The sequence below is a fragment of the Mizuhopecten yessoensis genome, unplaced genomic scaffold (genome assembly GCF_002113885.1).
Source record: "Mizuhopecten yessoensis strain PY_sf001 unplaced genomic scaffold, ASM211388v2 scaffold4259, whole genome shotgun sequence".
In the NCBI taxonomy this organism is placed as follows: Eukaryota; Metazoa; Mollusca; class Bivalvia; order Pectinida; family Pectinidae; genus Mizuhopecten; species Mizuhopecten yessoensis.
The window spans coordinates 256872-280384 of NW_018405455.1; the positions used below are offsets into that span (position 1 = coordinate 256872).

The following is a 23513-nucleotide window of genomic DNA, read 5'->3' on the forward strand; positions in this document are numbered from 1 at the left end:
CGAACCCCGATCTACCCTGCTGATTTTTATTTCCATTCAGATCACTGTTTATTATATTTTGTTTATTTCATTGTTATTCATTTTCTCCTAAAAGTGCCATAAGGTATGGTTCTTGTCAAAAATGATTTATCAAAGCTATTCTAACGCGAAAGTTTTGTTTTCCAGTTCTTATAGTTCCAGTTTTTTTCAGTGGTATGGGGATCCTTTAATAAGGACACAGTAAATATGAGGATAAGACGCTTTTTATATTTATTGGAATTCCACGTCCAATCAACAGGTGCCCTATAAGATTTTTATGTAAGTTTATATTGGTTAATTTAGCCACGGATCGATGTCTGAGGTTCTGGTACTTCATGTATGGGAATTTTGTTGGTCAGCTGGCTGTCGCTACATCCGGGACCACCACATCCAAGGCTAATATTTGGTCACTGAGTGGAGATCAGGGACAGACCTGGACACAAGTTTCCGTAAATGTACCGTCCACCGAAGGACTCCAGGTATTGTTTTGTAGATTTCTCCTACGTTCTCGATTTGTTCGGCTTTATCTCAAATAACGGTACACATTGCTTAAAGCCAGAAAAAAATATTCATGTTTCAGGTTCTCAAACCAACCTATCCTTACAATTATCTCTCTTGAATGTACTAGACTCATTTGAACGGGCCAAAAAAGAAAGTATTTTTAAAAATCTCTACATCATAGGCAAAACAATAATACCATTGTCTCCTTAAATGGTCAATAACTTATATCGCTTGCAAATGCATCATGACTGCGATCAGCGCCACCTAGTGGCACACAAAGCAGTACGAGATAATTTTGTTCTTATTTGCTAGTTGAAACAAAAAGATTATTTCAAATGTATACGACACTCTGGAAAGACCGCTGTAAGCTACAAGCGTTTCTGAATTTCAAAGACTTTTGAAAGATTAAAGAATGCTTCATTTATTAGGTATGTAACCCAGTTTATTAATCTCAATAATTTTGAGCTCCCCTATTTGAAGACTGGCGTCGGCTACGGGAGTCAGCATGCCACGTGACTATAGGGTTGAGGTTTTTGGAAAAGTTTTTTTCCAGACCGTGTTGGGTCAACACACTCCATACGCTGTTGTCTAATATAAGGTTGAGGCATTTATATGGATTGTAAGCAATGTGTTGAACCATATTTTAGGGGCCAAAAACGGCTGAATTGGACTAAATTGCTTAAAGTTTTGGACAAGCTATGTTGTAGTTTTGGCAAGGTTTTTTTGTGCGGTGTTGGATCACCACCATCAATAGGCTGCTAACTATTGTAAAGTTGAAGTATTTATACGGAGTGTTAGCAATGTTTCTTAGGTCAAGGTCACCAGTCCAAGGTCACTGTTACTTTAACAAGACCATGGAAGGTATGGTCCTTATCCTGGAATCCAAACGACATATCTTTCTAAAATGAAATTTGACATGTTAATACATTGTGATATTTAGTAAGGGGTTTAAAAGTGTCAAGGTCACTGTTGCTTAAAATGGACCAGAGAGGAGGGGAGGGGTGTTATGATCAGGCACATGGCATGGCCCTTACTGACTTGCCAGTGTTTAAGTGACAAACATGATTTGCTTTGAGTTGGAATTCAAACGATTGAAATATATAATTGTAAAAACCTTTTTTGTGCTGTCCCTTACCTAATTTTCAGGGATGTGCGTAATAGGGCAGTTTAGCAGGACCTGTGTTTGACAAATTTAAGGTGCAGTGGCCATGACATTTTTAGCTATTAATGTCATGTTTTGTTTCAGAAACATTTGTTGCAGGAAATAATTAAGTTCTCTTACAACTCTGCAAAAAAATAATCTTTACAGTAATCATTGAATTTTACACAAAACAAAACAACCCTCAAAAAACCTAGATACCTTATGCTGAAACATTAGTTAAGGGTCTGCCATATTTACATTTACTTCAAACAAAGACGTACCTTAATACAAATGGTTTACATTTTTCATAGATTTTCTTTGAAACCACCAGAGGACCTAGCTGGAACTCGGATATTGCCATTGATACTGTGGAATTGACACCTGGCTTATGCTGTAAGTATTCCCTAATCATTATACCTACTGCAACGAAATCATGGGATGCTATACTGGAATAGCATTGTCTGTCCGTATGTCTGCAACACATAATTTTGTCCAGTAAACTACTCCTTTAGTTTTCAGCAAAATTTCGTAAAACTTAACCGAGGCGGTCCACACACTCTGGAGTTATCTCCCTTTTCTACGAAAGTTTGCCAAAATTTTGTTCGGGCATATCTTCTAGACTATTTCACCTGGAGTAACTAGATCACGTATACAAACATATTTTTGGATGTCGGGATATCGAGCTCAAAAAGTAGGTCATTGTAGCCTATGCTTTGAATTTTGACTTTATCGTTTGAAAAAGTTTGTTCGAGGAATATCTTCTATATTATTTCACCAGGAGTAACCAGATATGATGTGCAAATAAATCTTGAAATGTTGGAGGGTAAAGTTCAAAAAGTAGGTCAATGTGACCTATGGTTTGTTAAACACATGATCATTTTATAATGAGATGTATTTTTATAACCTCGCAACAAGTTGTCGTGGGTACATATAGGGATATGCTTTATACATTTGTGTCCCAAATGGCGTTGCTGCTAAACAACACTTCATTTCTTATCCGTTTGTCAGGAAACATTGCACGTGTTTTCACCTGTTGTTGGAGTTCTTGTTTCGACCTTATCAGGGGTTAAGAAGTAGGTGACTGTTACTATTAATGGAATTTGATGGAATTTTTGAAGTCACCACTTTACAGGCTGCATTTCCTTTCCAATTGCCACAAAATTTCACACATGTTCTCACAAACATCACCTCTTGAATAGGTTTGCGCTTTCACCTGCTGCAGTCAAAAACTAGCTAGGTTGCTGCTACTATAAATAATTTGATAAAACTGCTCTACAGACTAATTTCTTTTTGTATTGTCACAAAACGTCACAAACATTAAGAAACATGACCTCTTGTATGAGTTTGTGTTTCAGCTTTCTGCGGTCAAAACCTTTCCATTTCTCATGACTTTGAAGTGTGAGGGTACTTGGTCGCAAGCAAAATTTCTTGGTTTTGTTTTCTCCAATATCTTTTTCTCGATGTATTTCAAGGGTGAAGAGAAGATATGCATGTCAAGAGCGGAACCGTTTTTGTTCAAAGTGGTGAAAAGGCTTGTTTCTATGATAGTACAGTCAAGATCAAGTTAATATTTATATAAAAAACTTTATTATCCCCTCGCAAAGAAAGTTTGAGGGGATATATGATTCCGCCCGTACGTATGTTACACTATTTGTCATCACTGTAGAGACTTCATTCCTCAATGAAATTTCATGAAACTTCATACAAGTGTTAGGTATGACAATATCTTGATCAAGTTTGCATTTTGGGTTTCTAGGTTGAAGGTCAAGGTCACTGTTACTATTTTTAGAACAACTTTGTCATCGCTCTACCGACTTCATTCCTTAATGGAATTTCATTAAACTTCATACAAGCAGTGTTTTCCCCAGGCTGTTTTAGCGCCACGGTACCGTTACACATGAATTTTGAGCTGCTACACATCACCATTTTACCGTTACACATGCATTTGACAGTAACACACATAAAGTTCTAGCAAATTATGATAACCCCTTCTCCCCTTTCCAATTAGACTTGCCCTCATTAGACTAGTTTTTATTGTTCCCTACGATCGACGCCCTGATCAACTAACTCTGCCCTGCGGGTAGATTTACCTATAGGTAGCCTATAGGTGTGAAACCTGAACAAAAGACCACAATTCAGCGTGTAATTCGTCTAATTATAATTATAAAGATGTCTGTTAATTATCAAGGCTTCAATCTTTTAATAAGTTACTGACAATTACACCAAAATAAGAAATACAAACACAGAAGTTCGGACAGTACAACTTTGTATTTAGTAAAATGCCAAACGTCTGCTGACTAACCTTGTCTGCATCATTTTCGGCCATCAAATGTTAATGCTTGAAATAAGTTGGCTACAATGCGAGAAGCTTTTATCAACAAGAGTCTGTCGATACAACTTTTATAAAGCTTGAGATAAGTTTTGCTGCAGTAAGATAGATTACCTAATCCGTGATGCAATGGCTTTTGACACATGGATGAGGAGCGTTGATCATTTTGGCGACAAATTTATAGATTTGACAGTAACATTACAATAATGTTACATATGTCACAATGTTTGAATGTAAGGGGATTTGTACCACTAGTGCTGCCTTCTTTATTTTACAACAATTAAGAAACAAGTTATTTAACTTATATTAATCACCCTTCTTGGCCTGGATTTTGGTGTTCAGGGGGGGGATAATGTTGGAGAAACTGCAGACCCCAGAGAAGACCCATGTGGTCGGGCAGGTGACCCCATGCCATTTTACATTCGATTGGGGAATCAAATCCCGGTTGCCTTGGTGAAGGGCAAGTGCGCTATATATTGACTGTGCCACTCAACCACCCCAATAACATGCAGATGTTGAGACCACACATGTAGTTGGGTTTATATAGGATATCAAGAGTTTAGCTTCGTAGCAATAAATTCGCAGAATTCTTTCACCGAAAAGTTTCTCTACAAATTATAATGAATTATACATTTGAATCTTTTAGTAACTGATTTCCCATGGTGAAAAACAAACGTTGTTACCGAAATCTTTTTTTAATTTTCAACAAATTCTTTGACTACAGCTTCCGTTACACAACCCCCAACTCAAGCCCCCAGGACCACGACCACGACATCAACAACGACGACAACACCAACCACGACAACACCGACGGATCCCTGTGTTCCAAACCCATGCAACAACGGAGGTGTTTGTCTATCTGGTGCTTTAGGATGTTTATGCCAAAGTGGATTTGCCGGAAGATTTTGCGACCTGACAGGTAATTATACTCTCAGCAACGAAGTTAGGGGGGTATACTGGAATCAGTCTGTCTGTCCATCCGTCCATCCGTCCGTCCATCTGTCAGTTTCCCTAGAACAATAAACTTCTAAAGTGATTGACCAATTTCAAACAAACTTTCCAGATATGAAAACTACCACCTAAAGTTGTGCATCCAGGTATTATTATTTTTCATTCTGACCTTTTTTGACTAAGTTATGGCCCTTTGTTGAACAGATCCTGAAACTTTTTGTCCGGACAATTTGTTCTAAAAGTTATGGATCGATTTCAACGATACTTTCCAGATATGATAACTACCACCTGAAGTTGTGTATCCAGGCATTATTTTTTCATTTTGAGCATTTTTCATGTATTATTTGTTCAATCTGACCCTTATTTTACGAAGTAATGGCCCTTTGTTGAAAAATATTTGTCCAGACAACTCCTCCAAAACTATGGGCCAATTTCAACGGAGGTTTTCAGATATGATAACTACTCCCTGATGTTGTGCATCCAGGTAATTTTTTTAAACCCTTTTTTTTATGGAGTTATGGCCCTTTATTGAAAAACCCTTGTCCTCACAAAGTCTCCTAATTAATCTACTCGGCCAATTTCAAAGTTAACAGATATGGTAACTGCCCCCTGATGCTGTGCATCCAGGTAGTACTTTTTTCATTCAGACCCTTTTAAAAGGAGTTATGGTCCTGTGTTGAAAAAAAAACCTTTGTCCGTCTCCTAAACTACTGGTAAGTTTACAGATATGGTAATTACAGCCTGATGTCATGCATCAGGGTAGTATTTTTTTATTTCAATCCTTTTTTAAGGAGTTATGGCCTTTTGTTAAAAATGGTTGTCCTGACTCGTCTTCCTTAACCACTAGGACAATTTCAGCAAAGCTGGTTCATCTGGGCTAACAAGGTTCGGTTTGCAAGTATGTTATGCCATTGAGAGGGAGTACAGACAGTATGTCATTTACCTATATACTTCAATAAGTGTACAGCTCGGTGAATAAAGAAATCATTATTGGCGGGACACTATGGATTGCTTTGCAATGCTTTACCTTACTTAACCTTTAGCTTACAGTTCTGGTTTATACTAAGGAGCGGGGGAAATTTGTTAACCTTTGGCTTACAGTTCTAGGTAAAAGCTGTTTTGAAATAGGGGTATGGCATTGTCCCTTACTTTCCATTTGGATATAACTAGCACAGTTGGGCCCGGACACTTCTGTTGACCAGGTACATGTAGCTCAATTGATTACAAGGAAAGAATAGCACTCTTGAAGTCAAGGGTTTGAACTTAATTTTAAGCCTTGCTGACTTTTTACTCCGATCACTGTTGATAATATTTTGTTTTATTTCATCTTTATTTTTTCTCATGAATGTCATCACATACCTTAAAGGTATGCATTTTTTCTTCATAAATGATTTATCAAAGCGATACTCATGCTGGAAAAAATGGTTTCCAATACTTACAGTTGTTGGCCATGGTACTGGGATCCTAAAGTGGAACTATCTGGAACAATGAAATTAACCAAGCTTTCTCTGTGTTTCAGTGACCGAGTACTACAGCTGTACTTTTGAAAATGCGGAGTGTTTCCTCAGGGACTCCACCAACGATAACTATAACTGGACTTTGCAAACAGTAAGTTTCTAGCCTACCTGGTCTGACGGACCATGTTGAGCTTAGGCCTTACCGTGGCCTCCGTCGTCCGTCCATGCGGCAACTTTTCCTTTAAAACGCTGCTTGTCCTGAACAGCTTTATGGATTTTGACTTAACTTGACTAGAGTATCCTTTGGCATAGGGGACTAAGTTTTGTATAAACAGAGGGTGTGGCCCCTCTGGGTGCAGAGGGGTAAGGCCCATAAGGGGAATTTGAGGTTTAAATCTTCAAAATTCTTCTTCTGTACCATAGGAGGGATTTTATCCAAATTCGGCCTGGAGCATCCCTGGGCAAATGTGGACTAAATTTTGTATAAACGGAGGGTGTGGCCCTTCTGGATGCAGAAGGTCGGTTCCCAATAGGCTGAACGTAGTAACTGTAATAAATGATTAAATTCCTTCTCGTTTAGTAAGATTTAAGGGATTTAAAAAAAAATGTGTAGAGCATCCTTTGACAAAGGGGACTTAATTTTGTATAAATGGAGGTTGCTCCTAGGGAGCAGAGGGGCAGGCACAGTAGGGAAAATGAAGATAATGTTTGAAATCCACCCCAATTCATGGGGGCAGAAAGAAGGGACCTAATGAGGGACAGGTGTTGCTGAGAGACGGTCTATACTTGGAAATAAGTTAAAGTATTATATGTAATAAAACATTTCCAAGGATGCTTTATTATTCAGGTGAGCGATCAAATTTCATGAGGAATTTCCTTGAAAAAAAGCATGTATTGGGCCAGCCATCAATTCAAAATATGCTCCATATATTTATTGTTTTGGTACCTGAACCTTGCACCCCTATGTAACTGTATTACATTTACCATGCATTGATATGGATGAGTCCATTACGGTCTACAGTGGTGAAAGGGTTTAACCTGGTCCTGATTTTCTCGTGCCCCTTGCCATTTTATATATACCATATTTGACTTAATAAGGGCCCCGACTAATTAATAAGGGCGTTGGTAATTGAGAAAGGGCGGCCATATTGAGTAGCATTTATCTGGACTTAACAGCGACAGATTTTCAGTTACTGCGGTTTCCTAGGATGCACGTGTATATTTATAGCTGCGTAAGGGTGAATGAACAATATCCAGGGATGCTCGCTGTTGGGTTATCCGAATATCATGTTTTGTGGGGATTGGGGTGGAAACAGTGGGGTTCATTGAGGGAAATAGATGAAGTATTATGCCTGGCAGTTTGAAACAACTTAGCATAACCCCTTGAGTATCGAGGATGCACTTTTCCTCATTTCTGTGCTTAAGTTTTAATTTAAGATTATAATTAGCCCGATTAAACAATCTTCATCTTCATGTGAACAACCTAAAGACTATACTTTTACTTTCAGGCTGGAACACCATCGTCCAACACCGGCCCAAGTAGTGCACACACTGGTTCTAACTATATCTTCTACGAGGTATCCAGTCCTGCGACCCCAGGAGAAACTGCCAAGCTGGAGACTTACAATGCTATACCTGGTAAAAAAACAAAAAATGAATCTTACGTGGGTGTGATACGTGCATTGACATGGAAATGGCAACGCATGAGTAAGAGTTTGGCTGTCTAGCACGAAGCGTGGCAGAGTGCTGGACAGCCAAACTCTTACCCATAGTTTAAGATTTCCCAGTCCATGAACCATATACCTATTGCTATAAATTTGACACTTTTATATTGACAAAATGATTGCAGACACTTGCAATGCCATACCTGTTAAACATATGTACATGTATATATATACAGTCTTTTTAAATCTAAAGATTTAGTATTTTTTACTATAACTCTGGCAGTTCCACATCAACAAAGATTCCTAGGTGTAGGATTACTGGCATATTTCGGTATATGTTACCTGATTATTTCATAAAAAGATGTATCATTAAAAATTATCTTAATGCCTGGGTTTAAATTGAAAGGTTGATTGAAGATATAGAGCATTTTAATAGGAAATTTGCTTATATTTCACAGGTACAAAATGAGGTAGTTGTTTTGGTTTATCAAACTTAAGTTGTGAACACTAATTACTCCAATTTGGAATTTATGTAAAGTTTACTTTTCATCTCAACTATTGATGATTCATGTTATTCAAATGTCCATGCTCTTCTCAGAATTTGTTCAAACCGTATTGAGCTGACAGCAGAGGAGTTTCTGCAAGTCCTACAGTCAGAATAAAATCTGTATCTGTAACTTTGCTACATGTGTGGCGAAACTGGACTGGGTCGATCGCCGGTGACCAGGTAGCTCAATTGGTTGGAACATCCATCTAGAGTTCGGAGGGTCCCGGGTTGGAACCCATGTCTGGCCGTTGCATTTCTCTTTTTTCCTGTTACATTTTGCACCCAACGAAATATACCCATGAAAGGTGGTATAGGGTTACTCGTGTGTCTTTGGGATTAAAGACTTTGTTAAAGGAGGGAGGAATGTGGTGGAACTGAACAGGGTCGATCGATTGCTGGGGACCAGGTAGCTCAATTGGTAGAGCATCCGTCTAGAGCTTGCAGGGTCCCCGGTTCAAACCCTGTACTTATTAAAATATCAAATCATTTCAGAAAACAATAGAATTCTGTTGTAGCCTTTATTTAATTAACCTTGTTGTCAAGGGCGACATCATTTAATATGGTGGTAAATATTATAATGCTATTATATCCCATCTGTTTTTAGGCAGTAACATTCATTCTAGATAGTTTTAAAATCTGATCAAATTTATTGGTTTTCCCATTACAAACTGTATATATTAGGAAATGCTTGCCTTATCAATTTCATGTCCTTCAATTCACTGGTAAAATCCATATTGGCCCAGTGTTAATATCACCCTACAAATTTAATTAGCATATGTGTTAAGTGTTCACTGTTGTGAACTACTGTTTGCTATAGTGATAAATTCACCAGCATTAAAGCCAAAAAGGTGAAAAATTAAACTGCAGCAAAACTTTCCCAGTATTCAGTAGATATTTTTTCTCTCAAAGGGCATTATACACTGAAAGTGAAAAATATTGGTATCTGTAATTATATATACAATATTTTATCAGCATTATGTGTTTCTTTGACAATACAATGTTTTTGATATTTAAAGGACCTGTGGTATTATATATGGGTCATTTTGGCCTCATAAAATGTACAAATTTCAACTTTAATGTAGTTACCAATTGTTGTTGGTGCATATTTTTTTAATGCACTTGTGTAGATGCCCTACCATATAAACAAAATTGCGTTGTTATGCAGAAAAAGCAAAAATGTTTTTTTTCCGACAGTTAGCATGCAGAAATGAAAGCCTCCGCATGTGACAAAAAAAGAATGGATCTTTCTATGAGTGAATACTCGGGTATGACAATGTTCAAGTGTGTCAAATATTAATTTGTTTGATGCATGCGGAGGCTTTCAAAATTTGAAGAATGTTTAGTTAATTTGCTTCATAATGGCCAATCAATTTCCAACCAAATAATGCACAACAGACGATATATTCACACATTTCAGTCTGAAAATTAGGGTTTATGTCTCTTTGTAGGGCCATCCCAGTTGTTGGATGAATCTGAAATTTCTTTTGGCGTACTAAATCTATTCCAGATTGCAAATGTAACTTTTAATTCTAAATCCCTGATGAGACCGAAAATGTCCCTTCATGCCCCCAGTCTTTTATTTAACCTTCCACTACTGTGGACCAAAATGGACTCGATCGAGATTAATGCATGATAGTTTACTTAAGTTACATAGGGGTGAAAGGGTTAACTTATGGACTACATACCCTGTGTCTTTTTTACAGCTATGGATCGCTGCCTTTCATTTTGGTATCATATGTATGGAGGTAGTGTGGGTAATCTACAGATTTCTACAACAAGCTCTGGAGTTCTGTGGACAAAGTCTGGTGACCAGGGCGATATGTGGGTTAAAGCTACAGTTAACTTGCCAGCGGACCCCTCATTTCAGGTACATATATGGATCATAATTTGGTAAACTCATTGAAACCCCTGAAATTTCATAATGAACTATCTAATCATTGAATTGGAAGAGTTCAAATGTGTTTTCAGGGGTGAACGAGTTGATAATTTTACGTTTTATACTGTTTAACCCCAACAATTCTGGTTATCCCTTATTTATTTTTCAGAAATCAAACATTATTTGTTAATTCATGGTTTATGAATATTATTATTATTTTTTTTTTGCGCAAAACACAACATTGCGCAAGTAATTTCATTGCCAAGCAATTTCAACCAATCGGAAGTTAAAATTACAAATACTGTGCCGAACATTGCGGTATACGACATCACTTTTCGTGTTGTCTGTTTTTCTGGTTAAACAATAAAACCTGAAAGTCTTATGGTTAAGGAATAGCCAAAATTAAATTATGTTCTTGCATCTTCAAAATATTATAAAGCGTCTTTGTATGAATTGAGAAATAATTGCAGTATACGAGAAATAATTGTGTTAAACTGGAGAATATATTCGTAATGCTAGTATGTACATTTGTATATGATAGAATAAATGACAGGAAAATTCCACCCTCAGGATGTTCAAATTTTGCAAAACCCTCGGCTTTCATTCCAACTACCAGAATAAGCTTAGAAACCATGAAAATGTGTTTTGACTTGCTACCAATTTAAAAAAAAATATCAATTTTTCCCCCTGATCTTTTTAGACAAAAACAAATCTGTCAAAGAGATTTATTTAGCATACCCTGTATTTGCAAACATAGTTTACACAAAAAAATTATCCCATCTTTCTAACTTGTATGGTCAATATATTGTAAAAGATTTAATTTGCGACAGACTTTTCCCAATTTGTTACGTCCTGTTATTGTGATAGCATTACCATCCTCCCATCCTATTACTTCAGTCGCAGCTCCATCGACAGTAGTCGGCCATGTTTGTAAACAAAACACATAAATGGGGTATGGATATCGTCATTCACTTTTGATGACGTCACAATTATTGGCGACACATTTGAATGACATCACAATTGAACATGTGCTAATCAGCACGAGGCTATCTCCCACTAGGGGGTGACGAGGCCATCTCCCACTAGGGGGTGACGAGGCCATCTCCCACTAGGGGGCGACGAGGCCATCTCCCACTAGGGGGCGACGAGGCCATCTCCCACTAGGGGGCGACGAGGCCATCTCCCACTAGGGGGTGACGAGGCCATCTCCCACTAGGGGGTGACGAGGCCATCTCCCCCTAGGGGGTGACGAGGCCATCTCCCCCTAGGGGGTGACGAGGCCATCTCCCCCTAGGGGGTGACGAGGCCATCTCCCCCTAGGGGGTGACGAGGCCATCTCCCCCTAGGGGGTGACGAGGCCATCTCCCCCTAGGGGGTGACGAGGCCATCTCCCCCTAGGGGGTGACGAGGCCATCTCCCCCTAGGGGGTGACGAGGCCATCTCCCCCTAGGGGGTGACGAGGCCATCTCCCCCTAGGGGGTGACGAGGCCATCTCCCCCTAGGGGGTGACGAGGCCATCTCCCCCTAGGGGGTGACGAGGCCATCTCCCCCTAGGGGGTGACGAGGCCATCTCCCCCTAGGGGGTGACGAGCTGATCTTTCCCGGCTAAAACAGGAGACACCTGTGAAGCGTGGGAGAAAGCTCTTGTCTTACACACACAGAAATGAGGAAAAGTGCATCCACGATACTCCAGGGGTTATGCTAATTTGCGCTCAAAATGTTTTGACAAAAGTGAAGACTCTGTGTGCTGCGCCACCTTGTGGTGAAATGAGAAGACTAGTTTGATCATTTGACGTACATTAAAAGAAATTCGCAGTCACGCAATGGTAAAATTCGAACTGACTGAAGTGTGGTTACGCTTCTCTATAATCTTCAAAAGATGGGTATCCGCCTAGCTATTTTTTTTTTTATTTTTTTTTTTACCTTTGACAAATCAAACGGCTAGCCTTCAATTTTGCTATGATATATTCCAGGGGTGCAGAGAGCATACTTGAGTATAACCACGTGCACTGACATACCGAGGATGAGAAAAGTTGTGCAACTCTCTACTTTTAAATCATTCACCCCTGAAATTCCAACCCTTGAATTGGAAGAGTTCAAATGTATCTTCAGGGATGAATGAGTTGAAACACTTTTCTATTTTTTAATAAAAACATGCAGTTTAAATTTATTGGTAAATGTTATTTGACTTGGCGGGAAAAATTACTAGTATCAGCATTCATTAAAGTATTAATGTTTTTAAGAGAGAAAAGAATATATGAGAAATTTATTCTGTGATGAAAGCGTTTTTAATGACATTGGGATATTTGTATGATGTTGCAGCTTTACATCGAGGCTACACGAGGAAATAACTGGGATGGTGATATCGCTTTAGATGACGTTGAATTAATTGATGGAACGTGTCGTAAGTATATCGGGAACCGGGGCCCTTATAAAATATCCTAAAAACAAAATAAAACAGTAAATATGAATGTTCACTGATGTACCTATTTGAGGCTGATGGATAAAACTTGAAAGATAAAAGATATTGAAAGTTTTGAAGAGAAAAAAAGGAAGATAAATTTCCAGAAATAACTTAATAATTTCTGGATGAATTCCTTCAAATATGAATAAAATCTCAAAAAGAGGTCAATATCCCAACTCAGCATATCCAAAGTACAGTAAAACTTCAATGTTTCCAACTTTGCGGGACCATCTGGAAAAATTCGAAACATCAGGACTTTAATAGAAACATTAAGATGCTATAAATAAGACAAATGTGATTCTTTCAATATGTGATGAAATACAGGCCAAGATATTGGATTTCAAATATAAATATTGGATTTCCTATCGAGTTCAACATTTCTTTGTCAATTAAATTTCCAAAGTCTGTACTGTTAAAATAACCACAGGACACTTTAATGGTCTAGCACAGGTGAATATTTCACTTCAGTTCATTCTAATTTTCCATGCTTCCATAATGAATGAGCCTTGATTGAACTTTGAAACGGCAAGAAATTCCACTAATAAAATTTTGATTCATGAAAAAAATATTAGTGGTTTTATGTAAGGGAAAAATTCTGGACTTTGCTCCAAGTAAGACAAATCGAGAAATTTGAAGCTTTACAGTTCGATTTATGGAAGTTTGACTGTATTTACATAAAATTCTTATGATAGAAAGTGTTATGTCCAAATACTGCAAAAGTAGAGGAAGCGAGACTTAAGGTGTTGCTTGTCTGGCGGCGGTTTCAACATTAAGTTTTTGTGTTTAAGTTAGTTTCACTGAGAATATAAGTGCTACACCAACCAAACTTGGACCATAGATGCATATTCGGTAGTACATCTCAACCCATGCATCGGACGCTGGATGTAGCCTACCTTTCATTGTCTATTGACTTTGTAAGCATCTCCATCAACATTGAGTCTTTGTGTTTAAGTTAATTTCTCTGAAACTGTAAGTGCTCAATCAACCAAACTTGACATGTGCATTGATGGTCAAAGCGGGGCACAGGCGAGACATATCAATATGATTGGCTTGTTTAAAGCATAATGATAAAGTCATAATTTACCACGTTGCGGTGCTTTGTGATACAATTGTTTCCATATTTTGGGGCCGCAGTGGTCAAGACGTTGAGGTTTCTGACCATCTAGGATCATTAGCTGTCCACCACTGGGTCACATGTAAAGGCCTACGTGGCAGGTACTTGTCCATGTTTTGTCTTCCTTTGATTTCTGATTTTCTAGTGTATCGTATCAAATTGTTTTGTTTGCCTGTATTGTGATGCACTAACAGTACTTAAATTATCAATTTTTATCAAACTTTAAAAAAAAAAAGGTGAAGTTACAGAAATGTATATTTTTTCAATCCTTCAATAAAGAAATGGGGTCCACTATGCAGTACCAAAAAGTACTAGAAATTATACAAATATATTTCCATAGTATTTACTATTTAAGTCTTGTGACAAAGATGTATTAAAAATCCTGCACTAAATCATTATGAAATTGACCTTTGAAGCAGATATTTGTATTATGATAGGCATCGTATCATAAGCATTTTACCCCGATACGTATTGTATTGTGATAGGCTTTGTATCGTAAGCATTGTACCCAGATACGTATTGTATTGTGATAGGCTTCGTATCGTAAGCATTGTACCCCGATACGTATTGTATTGTGATAGGCTTCGTATCATAAGCTTCATACCCCGATACGTATTTTATCGTGTGGTATCCATATCATTGCAGTCTTACAATACAATGTAATTATAATTGCAGCCCATCGTATCGTGAGCATCGTACCCCGATACGTATTGTATTGTGTGGTATCCATATCGTTGCAGTCCTACAATACAATGTAATTATAATTGCAGCACAACTACCGTGTGATCTAGCAACAACTTGTTTGAATGGAGGAACCTGTCTGCCTGGCATTGGAAACGGCTTCACATGTAGTTGTGTCCCAGGCTTCTCCGGAGTCACTTGCCAAAACCCTGGTACATTTATATCTTTTTATTTCTGATACCTTAGGTAAAAAAAAAAGTATTCTGACTTTCCCTAGATTTTACTGCCGATCCTAGATTTTTATCACCTACTTGTATCTATTATAAAGATAAATAAAATAGCCACGCAAAGTTCACAGCCACTCATGTTTTGGAACTCTTCCTGTTTTGGGATGTTATTCTTGACAAATTAATAGCCATCGTGTGGAAATGCATTGTAAATTTTTAAATGAAGCATAAGATTAATTCACGAACAAAAAAAACAACATTAAAATGAAATTATCTGCCCACGGAGCTACCCTATATTTTTCCGACATGGTACCTGAAACAAACATATTTTTGGCCTAATATTCCAGTTGTTTCCATGTTTATTGATAAATTACAGTAAAACTTGATATTATATATTGATCCTGATTTCATTTGCCTCCTTGCTTATGACAAACGTATTTTAAGGTCTGTTTTCTCCTGAATTCCTCAATTTATTGCAGAACCTCTTTACTCTTTTACCCCTTAAATTTCATAATGTACTATTCCAACCTTTGAATTGTAAAAGTTAATTCACCCCTGAAATTTCATAATGTACTATTCCAACCTTTGAATTTGAAGAGTTCAAATGTGTCTTCAGGGGTGAATTTTATAAAATGCCAAAATTTCGCTGGACAAATGGTGGCAGTATAACAAAGTTTTATTGTATTTTTCTCAATTCCAAACAATATTATTCAAATCAATAGCTATTATGCGACATCTCCCAAACTTCTCTCCTACCTTTCGTGTTGTACCAGCTTTTTCCCTTAAACTAAATTACAACTGAAAAGTAATATTTCCACCTGGAATGCTTGGAGATTAAAAACATGATGTTCATAGCAAGATAATTTTTTTTTTTTTTTCAATGTTCTCTTCAGTGGGTGGACCATGCCCAGCCGCACAGGACCCATGTTTGAACGGCGGCATCTGTACAGTGACTGGGTCTGTGACCAGCTGTGCCTGTGTGGGTGGATTCACTGGACAATTCTGTGGAAGTCAGTGTCAATATAAAATTATTGATGGAAGTTGATATTTGTGTAGAAAAAAATATTCTCATACAAGTTTGTATTTGGCGATTATTGCAGAAAAACGTTCTTATTGACTTATTTATGAATCGCTTTGAGACGACCTATGATGTAGGTTGTGATAAAGTGGTATATTAGAACCTAGATTTATTATTATTAACATGTTTGATTTATTGTTGATATCCAAATTGTTTCATGAAGTCACTGTCTCTAGTTAAATAATTTGTAATTGTTCTTATCTGTGACTTGTATGACTTAGCTTGTATGACTTACCTGTGATTTGTATAACTTACCTGTGACTTGTATGGTTACCTGTAATTTATGATTAATGGGGTACCTGACTTACCTGTGACTTGTATGACTTACCTGTGACTTGTATGACTTACCTGTGACTTGCATGACTTACCTGTAATTTGTGATTACCTTAACTTAGCTGTGACTTACCTGAAATTTACCATTACCTTGACTTACATACGACTTGATGACTACCACATTGACTAGTACCTTGTTACTTGTATGATAACCTTCAATTACCTTTAATGTGCATTAACCTTCAAAACCTGTAATGTGCGTTAACCTTCAAAACCTGTAATGTGCGTTAACCTTCAATAACCTGTAATGTGTGATTTGCCTTCAATAATCTGTAATGTGCGTTAACCTTCAATAACCTGTAATGTGCGTTAACCTTCAATAACCTATAATGTGTGATTTGCCTTCAATAACCTGTAATGTGCGTTAACCTTAAATAACCTATAATGTGTATTTACCTTCAATAACCTGTAATGTGTGATTTACCTTCAATAACCTGTAATGTGTGATTTGCCTTCAATAACCTGTAATGTGTGATTTGCCTTCAATTACCTGTAATGTGTGATTTGCCTTCAATAACCTGTAATGTGTGTTAACCTTCAATAACCTATAGTGTGTATTTACCTTCAATAACCTGGAATGGGCGATTTGCCTTCAATAACCTGTAATGTGTGATTTGCCTTCAATTACCTGTAATGTGTGATTTGCCTTCAATAACCTGTAATGTATGATTTACCTTCAATAACCTACAGTTATTTGTAATTTGTGATTACCTTGACTTACCTGTAATTTGTAATAACCTTGACTTACCTGTAACTTGTGATTACCTGTGACAGATGCTGGCAGTACTCCAGCTCCTACGGCACCACCAACAGGTACTACATTTAGGTGCACATTTGAAGCTGGTGCTCCATGTTTTCTGAGTCAGGAAACCTTGGACACTTTTGATTGGACTTTCCCAAAGGTAATGTTCTTGATACGTTGGAATCTAATTCTGTAACTGGAAATAGTTGTGACATTCAATCTGTTAATTTATTATATTTAAGGCCAAATACAAACGTTTTTCATTTCTGGTTACACTGATTACCCTTTGTTTTGTGCCTACCCTTACAATTTTTTTGTCAATTTTCATGGAATCGCTGTTACAATGAGAACACTATATAATGTAATTTTGTATAAACCTACCTGTCCTAATATTTTCTTGTCTTTAACAGGTAGCAAACTTTTTGTTTGACCTAAATTCTTAGGTACAATCAACACAACGTTATATACAAAGTGAAGGTGGTAAAACCATACTAGGTGTTCAAATTAATATTCTGATTACAAATAAGCTGTAAAAATAAGCTGATAGCAAATATAGTGTAGAATATGATGATTATATATAAAAAACAAACTTACCATGTCCGTGCTACTTATTTTAACGTGCCTGAAATTTGACTAACATACTATAATTCAATATTTTTGTAGACTGGTTCAACCCCTTCTGTCAGCACGGGACCGAACAGTGCTAGTGAGGGAACATCCTATGCATTCATCGAGGCATCTTCTCCCAGGAGTCACGGAGAAGTAGCCCTTCTTATGTCTAGTATCCTGCCAAGTATGTAATAATTTTATGGCAACAAAATTATAAGAACTGTTTTATTTAAAAATGAAAACAATACTTGTCTTTCACTGGGAACTCTTTCCAGTAACTTCAACAATTCTATCCTGGATTTGTTTCCAAATTCAAGGGATATCGCAGCATAATTTTCTGAGTGATCAAAATATTTTTCATTTTGGTGAGATTTTATTGAACATATTAGTTCCAGGTAGTTTATGCTATGTTTACAATATGTTCCTGGTGGCCACGGCAATCACATTTCGGGCCAAAGTGGACAGGATGGACGTGAGAACGTGGGGGGATGGGATGGGCCAACGAAACTTGCCGTGGTTGCGGGCCAGATTTTTTAACTGTCAAAAAATTTGACACTGCAGTCACGGTGCGGATGAGAAACCTAGTAGGCGGTAGTAAATCCGTGTGAACGCAACAAAACGTGACAGTACGTAATAGGCCGTAATATAACCTGGAGGCGGTCCGTAGTGGAACGGGAAGCATGTGTATTTCCCGGCATCTAGAGGTCCTTTCAAGTTTTGTCAAGTTCTGTCCCGGTTGGTTCACTGTTGCTGCACGTTTTGTCCCGTTTTGCCCCGTTTTGCCACGGCCAGCTAGGGTGTATGGTAGCTGTTTCATCGCATTCAATCCTGTGTGCGACGGTTTGCGGGCCCGGCGCGTTGCATTCTACTACGGTCTGACACAGCGAGTGTGCACGGTCTCCGAGGGAGTATATAAAAGCCAAAATTCCACGGCGCACTACGTTTCGTACACAATCTTCTTCGTCTTGGGAATTCATGATGTTATCTCATCGATTCGTCTCGGGATATAATGATTGCCTGTGCTTTGGAGGCCTTCTTGGGCATGAAAGAGCTCCAAACCTGCCCGGTGTCCACGTTTCATCCGTGGAAAGCCTTGATAGAACGTGAAAAACTTGTCGGACCTTCATCAGAACGTGAGAAACGTGAGGGACCCTATCAGAACATGACTGGCCAAGAGGGAACGTACTGGCATTCGTGATAGACCGCGGGCTGAACCGTAGTGCGCCTTGGAGCCGCCGGGACTCAGCAGCCCCTTTCCCCCGGATACCGTGACAGACCGTGGAACAACTTGCCAAGACTTTAATTCAGAGAAAAAATGGCCAAAATCCCACAGGGCACGACGTTTCGGGCAAACGGGACTGCTGTGGCTGCCGTGAACATAATGTAAACTTAGCATTAGCAAAAGTCTACTATTCTTTTTGTGTAGATTGAAGTGATTTCCTTTCTGAAATTTGACATGATACACTGTAAAATGTAGATGTGCAATATCGGGGTTTAGAAAATTTCTTATGTCGTGGTAAAGGACACTGTTACTTAAAATAGATTGTTGGGGTCACAGTTCTTTATCTCGGAATCCAAAAGACTTAATGCTGTTGAAATTTGACACGCTGATACAGCGTAAATGTAGATGTTCTCCAGTTCTCAACTTCTTGAGGATTAATGACAAGCCATGATGATGAATTTACCACGCTTCCTGTAGGTGGTATAAAGTGGTATATAGATAAAGAACTCTAGTGGACCCAAAAATTCTGTAAGCATAAATTTCCAGTAATAACCCTTCCACCCCTATGTAACTTTTTTAGACTCTACCACGCATTAATATGGATGCGTCCATTTCAGTCTACAGTGGTGAAAGGGTTAAAGCAGTCTTTCTGAATACAGTTATTTTTAAGTTCACATTTAGTCTTTCTATATTTTTTTTTTTTTAAAGTGGAGACTTTATGTCTAACCTTTGACTACCACATGTATGGATCCTCTATGGGGGACCTCAGGGTCCTAATCAACGACGTCAGTTCTGCTGCTTTAAACCCCACCATGAGAGTCTTGTGGACTGAGAGTGGTGACCAGGGAAATACATGGCAAAAAACTGCAATCCAGATCCCTGCGACACCATCTCTAAGGGTGTGTATCTATAGAGATATGTTTGAAATCTGACCATTCACCCCTGAAATCTCTTAATGGACTATTCCAGCCATTGAATTGGAAAGTTCAAATGTGTTTTCAGGGGTGAACGAGTTAAAGATCTTCATTCCATGGCTACTGGATCCTTGTTACCACTGCCAAAGAATGTAAATATGTATTGAATTTTTTTTTTTGCAGCATGACTAACTCATTTTTAAATCCTTTCTTCTGGAACTTTTATGAAAAATAATGATGATAAAATACACAAAAAATGATCCAGTTTTCTGAGTGTAAAAATGTAATCTGGCCAAGAGAGGATTTTAATCTTAGACCTTCGAATCCAGGGACTGTTGCTCTTATCAACTGAGCTACCTGGACACTGGTTATCCACTTGACTAGTCGCCAGATAGTTTTTATTTGAAATGAAATTAGGAGGTTACTGTACGTATAGAAAAAATTCAGATAATTTCCTTAGTTTTTGCATGCAGTGGGACAAAATAAAATGGATCTTTAATGCCTTTTGAGATAACTAATGCTCCCCCAGTAGAGAGAAGGGATGATAATTCAGGCTCCCCCAGTAGAGAGAAGGGAGCCTTTAGTTTTTGTCTTTTCCATTAAGGTAGTAGAGTACAGTAGCGTACAGTGGCCATGGGTGATATTTTTACACAATGTATATATAACCCCTGTAATACAGTTTTACAAGTATCAAAATTAAAAAACAACAACACAGCATTAAAATTGCCATACATGATGAAGTGGACAGTGTGGGCTTTATTATTTTTCAAGAAAAACAAACTGAATTTGGTTTGAGACTATAGGTTTGGCCATTTACAAGTCTGCGGTGTGTCTACACAAAAAAGGTAGCATTTCATGTAGTCTATTTTTAGGTCACCTGAGCTTTAGCTCAAGTGACCTATTGCTATCCCTCTTCATACGTCGTCGTGCGTCGTCCGTTAACATATTACATTTTCAACTTAAACTGAAATACTGTACTGTTGAAGGGATTTTATTGATATTTCATGGAAATGTTACCGACAACTCCCTGACCAAGTGTTCAGAAATCCAATATGGCCACCACTGGCGCCATTTTGAAAAACTATTTCAAACTTAAAGTCAAGTTCTACTGGGCTGATTTAACTGAAACTTGGTAGGGATGATCAACTCATGGTCTTGGCAAAAAGTGTTTTTTGTCAGGTCCATCAAAAATCCAATACGGTCTCCATGGCTGCCATTTTTGAAAAAAACTAATTTAAAACTATTAATAGGCCGAATTGACTAAAACTCTGTCTAGGAATGATCAACTCATTGTCCTGACAAACTTAACTTAAAGTTATACTTAACTATTTTTAGGTCACCTGAGCTTTAGCTCAAGTGACCTATTGCTATCCTCCGTCGTCTATCGGGCGGCGTCCGTCAGGCGGCGTCCGTTACCATTTTCCATTTTCAACTTGGTTTTGGTCCCAGATTTTGACCCCTGTTGTCTTGGGCTGTTAGTGTATGCTTCTGTCGGAATAAACCAGGCGCTAATTACAAGCTCTTTGATAACTAGGATATCAATTTCCTTTTTAAACAGGAATAGCATAAAACCTAAAGGCATTCCAAATTTCACATGGGAATTACATATAACCTAAAGATGTTCAGAGTATGAATCGGGTAAACTGTCGTATTATAAATTGCTATTGATTGATTTAGATATTTGATGTCTGACCAACGACTACCATTAATATTTGCGTTTATTGCACACTTTTGAAAGGTAAAATGAAGGGTCAAGAAATGGATGTACAAGATCCTCAGGAACAATCCAAAACCAGTCCTTGGTCGCGACCATTTATCGTAAATTTTTTCGAGGATTTTCGGTAATGTTTTGAAATATGCAGAAATAAACTGCTAAATTTCGTTGAATAACCCCTGATTGCATTGCCAATATAACAAATACGAAAAGTTGCAAGGGTAGGGTCAACACCTATGGAGATTTAACATTAGCGTCGGGGCCCCCGCTTGGAATTTCAAAACAAGATAAATACAAAAAGGTATGGGTATAGGACGCTTAAATCAGGTACAGTTAGTTTCAGAATTCATTTTAGGATAAATGGGACCTCATTGACTAACACCTGTGTGGGTGTTGAAGGTGCGGTAACAAGTCCTAGAGCATTTAAATGACACAATTACTATAAAATTATATCATCGTGTGCAACATATTCCAATTTTCATTTTGATACTGAATATTACAATATGTCAAGATTGTTCTTTTTGTTGAAGATTTCAGCAGAAAAGTATGAAATTTCATTACTAATGAGATTTTCTGTTTTCGACATGTTAATTTACATGGTTCTAAAACCAGTCTAATATGTTTCATACTTGCTTAAAAGTTGGCTACCAATAATACCTTTCAAAATCAGGAATTTCAAGAAAATTGATAACTAGTAAAGGACCTGTTACAGGAACAAAAGAATTTTGCCCACAAAGCAATTTAACCATTACTGGGTTATATTTGTAGCTCCCTAAGACACGACCCATGAGATATTTTTAAAANAACACTTTTGATTCAAAAAAAGAAAAACATAATTTTCTTTCCACTTTTCGTTTAACTTGTGTTTTTTCATGACAAAAGGTCCTTGGGTCTTGATATTTGGCCAGAAGGTTGTTCATATAAATGAGTTTAAGTGTTGTAAACATTAATGACCTTCGTTCATAAGGTCACAAAAATCAAATGTGCTGAAATAATTGTTTGTCAAATGTTTGTATGGGGAGTCGGATAAGGATACCTTTCCTTGCTTTATTTGTTTAGAGTTAACGATATAAAATAATGTAATATTCCTCTTTGTTTAATGAATGGGCAGTAGGCTAAATAAAATAACTAGAGCTGTAAGCCAAAGATTAACTAATACCCCCACTCCTATATAACCCAGAACTGTAAGCTAAAGGCTAACTAAGGCAATCCATACCCCCTCCCCCCAGTAAATATTTAAGCATATATATCACTGAAATACTTCCTATACTCCCTCCCTATGCCAAAACATACTTCCATACCAAATCTTGTAAGCCCTGATGAACCAGTTTTGCTAAAGTCATCCTAGTAGTTAAGGAAGAGTTGTCAAGACAAAGATTTTTAACAAAGGGCCATAACTTCTTAAAAAGGGTTGAGATAAAAAGAAAGTACTACCCTGATGCACGTACCCTGATGCACAACAGCAAGGGGGCAGTTACCATATCTGTAAACTTTCGTTGAAATTGGCTCCATAGTTTTGGAGGAGTTGTCAGGACAAGTATTTTTCAACAAAGGGCCGGGGCCATTACTCCGTGAAAAAAGGTTATATTGAAATATAATAATAGCTGGATGCACAACATCAGGTAGAAGTTATTACATCTGAAAGGTTTCGTTGAAATTGGCCCTTTAGTTTTGGAGGACATATATGTCTGGACAAGAATTTTTCATCAAAGGGCCATAACTCTGTGAAAATAAAGGATCAGAATGAAAACATAGTACCTGGATGCATAACTTGAGGTGGTTAGTTATCATATCTGGAAACTTTTGCTGAAATTGGTCCATTACTATAGAAGGAGTTGTCTGGACAATCTTTTTTCTACAGACAGACAGACAGGCTGATTCCAGTATATAGCCCCTAACTTTGTTGCAGGGGGTATAATAAAGTGTATAAT

At 37.7% G+C, this 23513-nt stretch overlaps 1 protein-coding gene across 2 annotated transcripts in view; it reads left to right on the top strand.

The window, feature by feature from the left end:
* The window catches only part of LOC110448767 (MAM and LDL-receptor class A domain-containing protein 1-like), a 63414-nt gene that overhangs the window by 19854 nt on the left and 20047 nt on the right, over positions 1 to 23513 (top strand). For both annotated transcript variants that reach the window (XM_021495187.1, XM_021495188.1), the window contains exons 10-21: positions 322 to 497; positions 1972 to 2053; positions 4714 to 4908; positions 6460 to 6548; positions 7906 to 8035; positions 10312 to 10475; positions 12807 to 12888; positions 14833 to 14955; positions 15864 to 15980; positions 17156 to 17283; positions 17787 to 17916; positions 19663 to 19853. In XM_021495187.1, the coding sequence (XP_021350862.1) occupies positions 322 to 497; positions 1972 to 2053; positions 4714 to 4908; positions 6460 to 6548; positions 7906 to 8035; positions 10312 to 10475; positions 12807 to 12888; positions 14833 to 14955; positions 15864 to 15980; positions 17156 to 17283; positions 17787 to 17916; positions 19663 to 19853 (1607 nt within the window). The remainder of the gene's footprint in view (positions 1 to 321; positions 498 to 1971; positions 2054 to 4713; positions 4909 to 6459; positions 6549 to 7905; positions 8036 to 10311; positions 10476 to 12806; positions 12889 to 14832; positions 14956 to 15863; positions 15981 to 17155; positions 17284 to 17786; positions 17917 to 19662; positions 19854 to 23513) is intronic.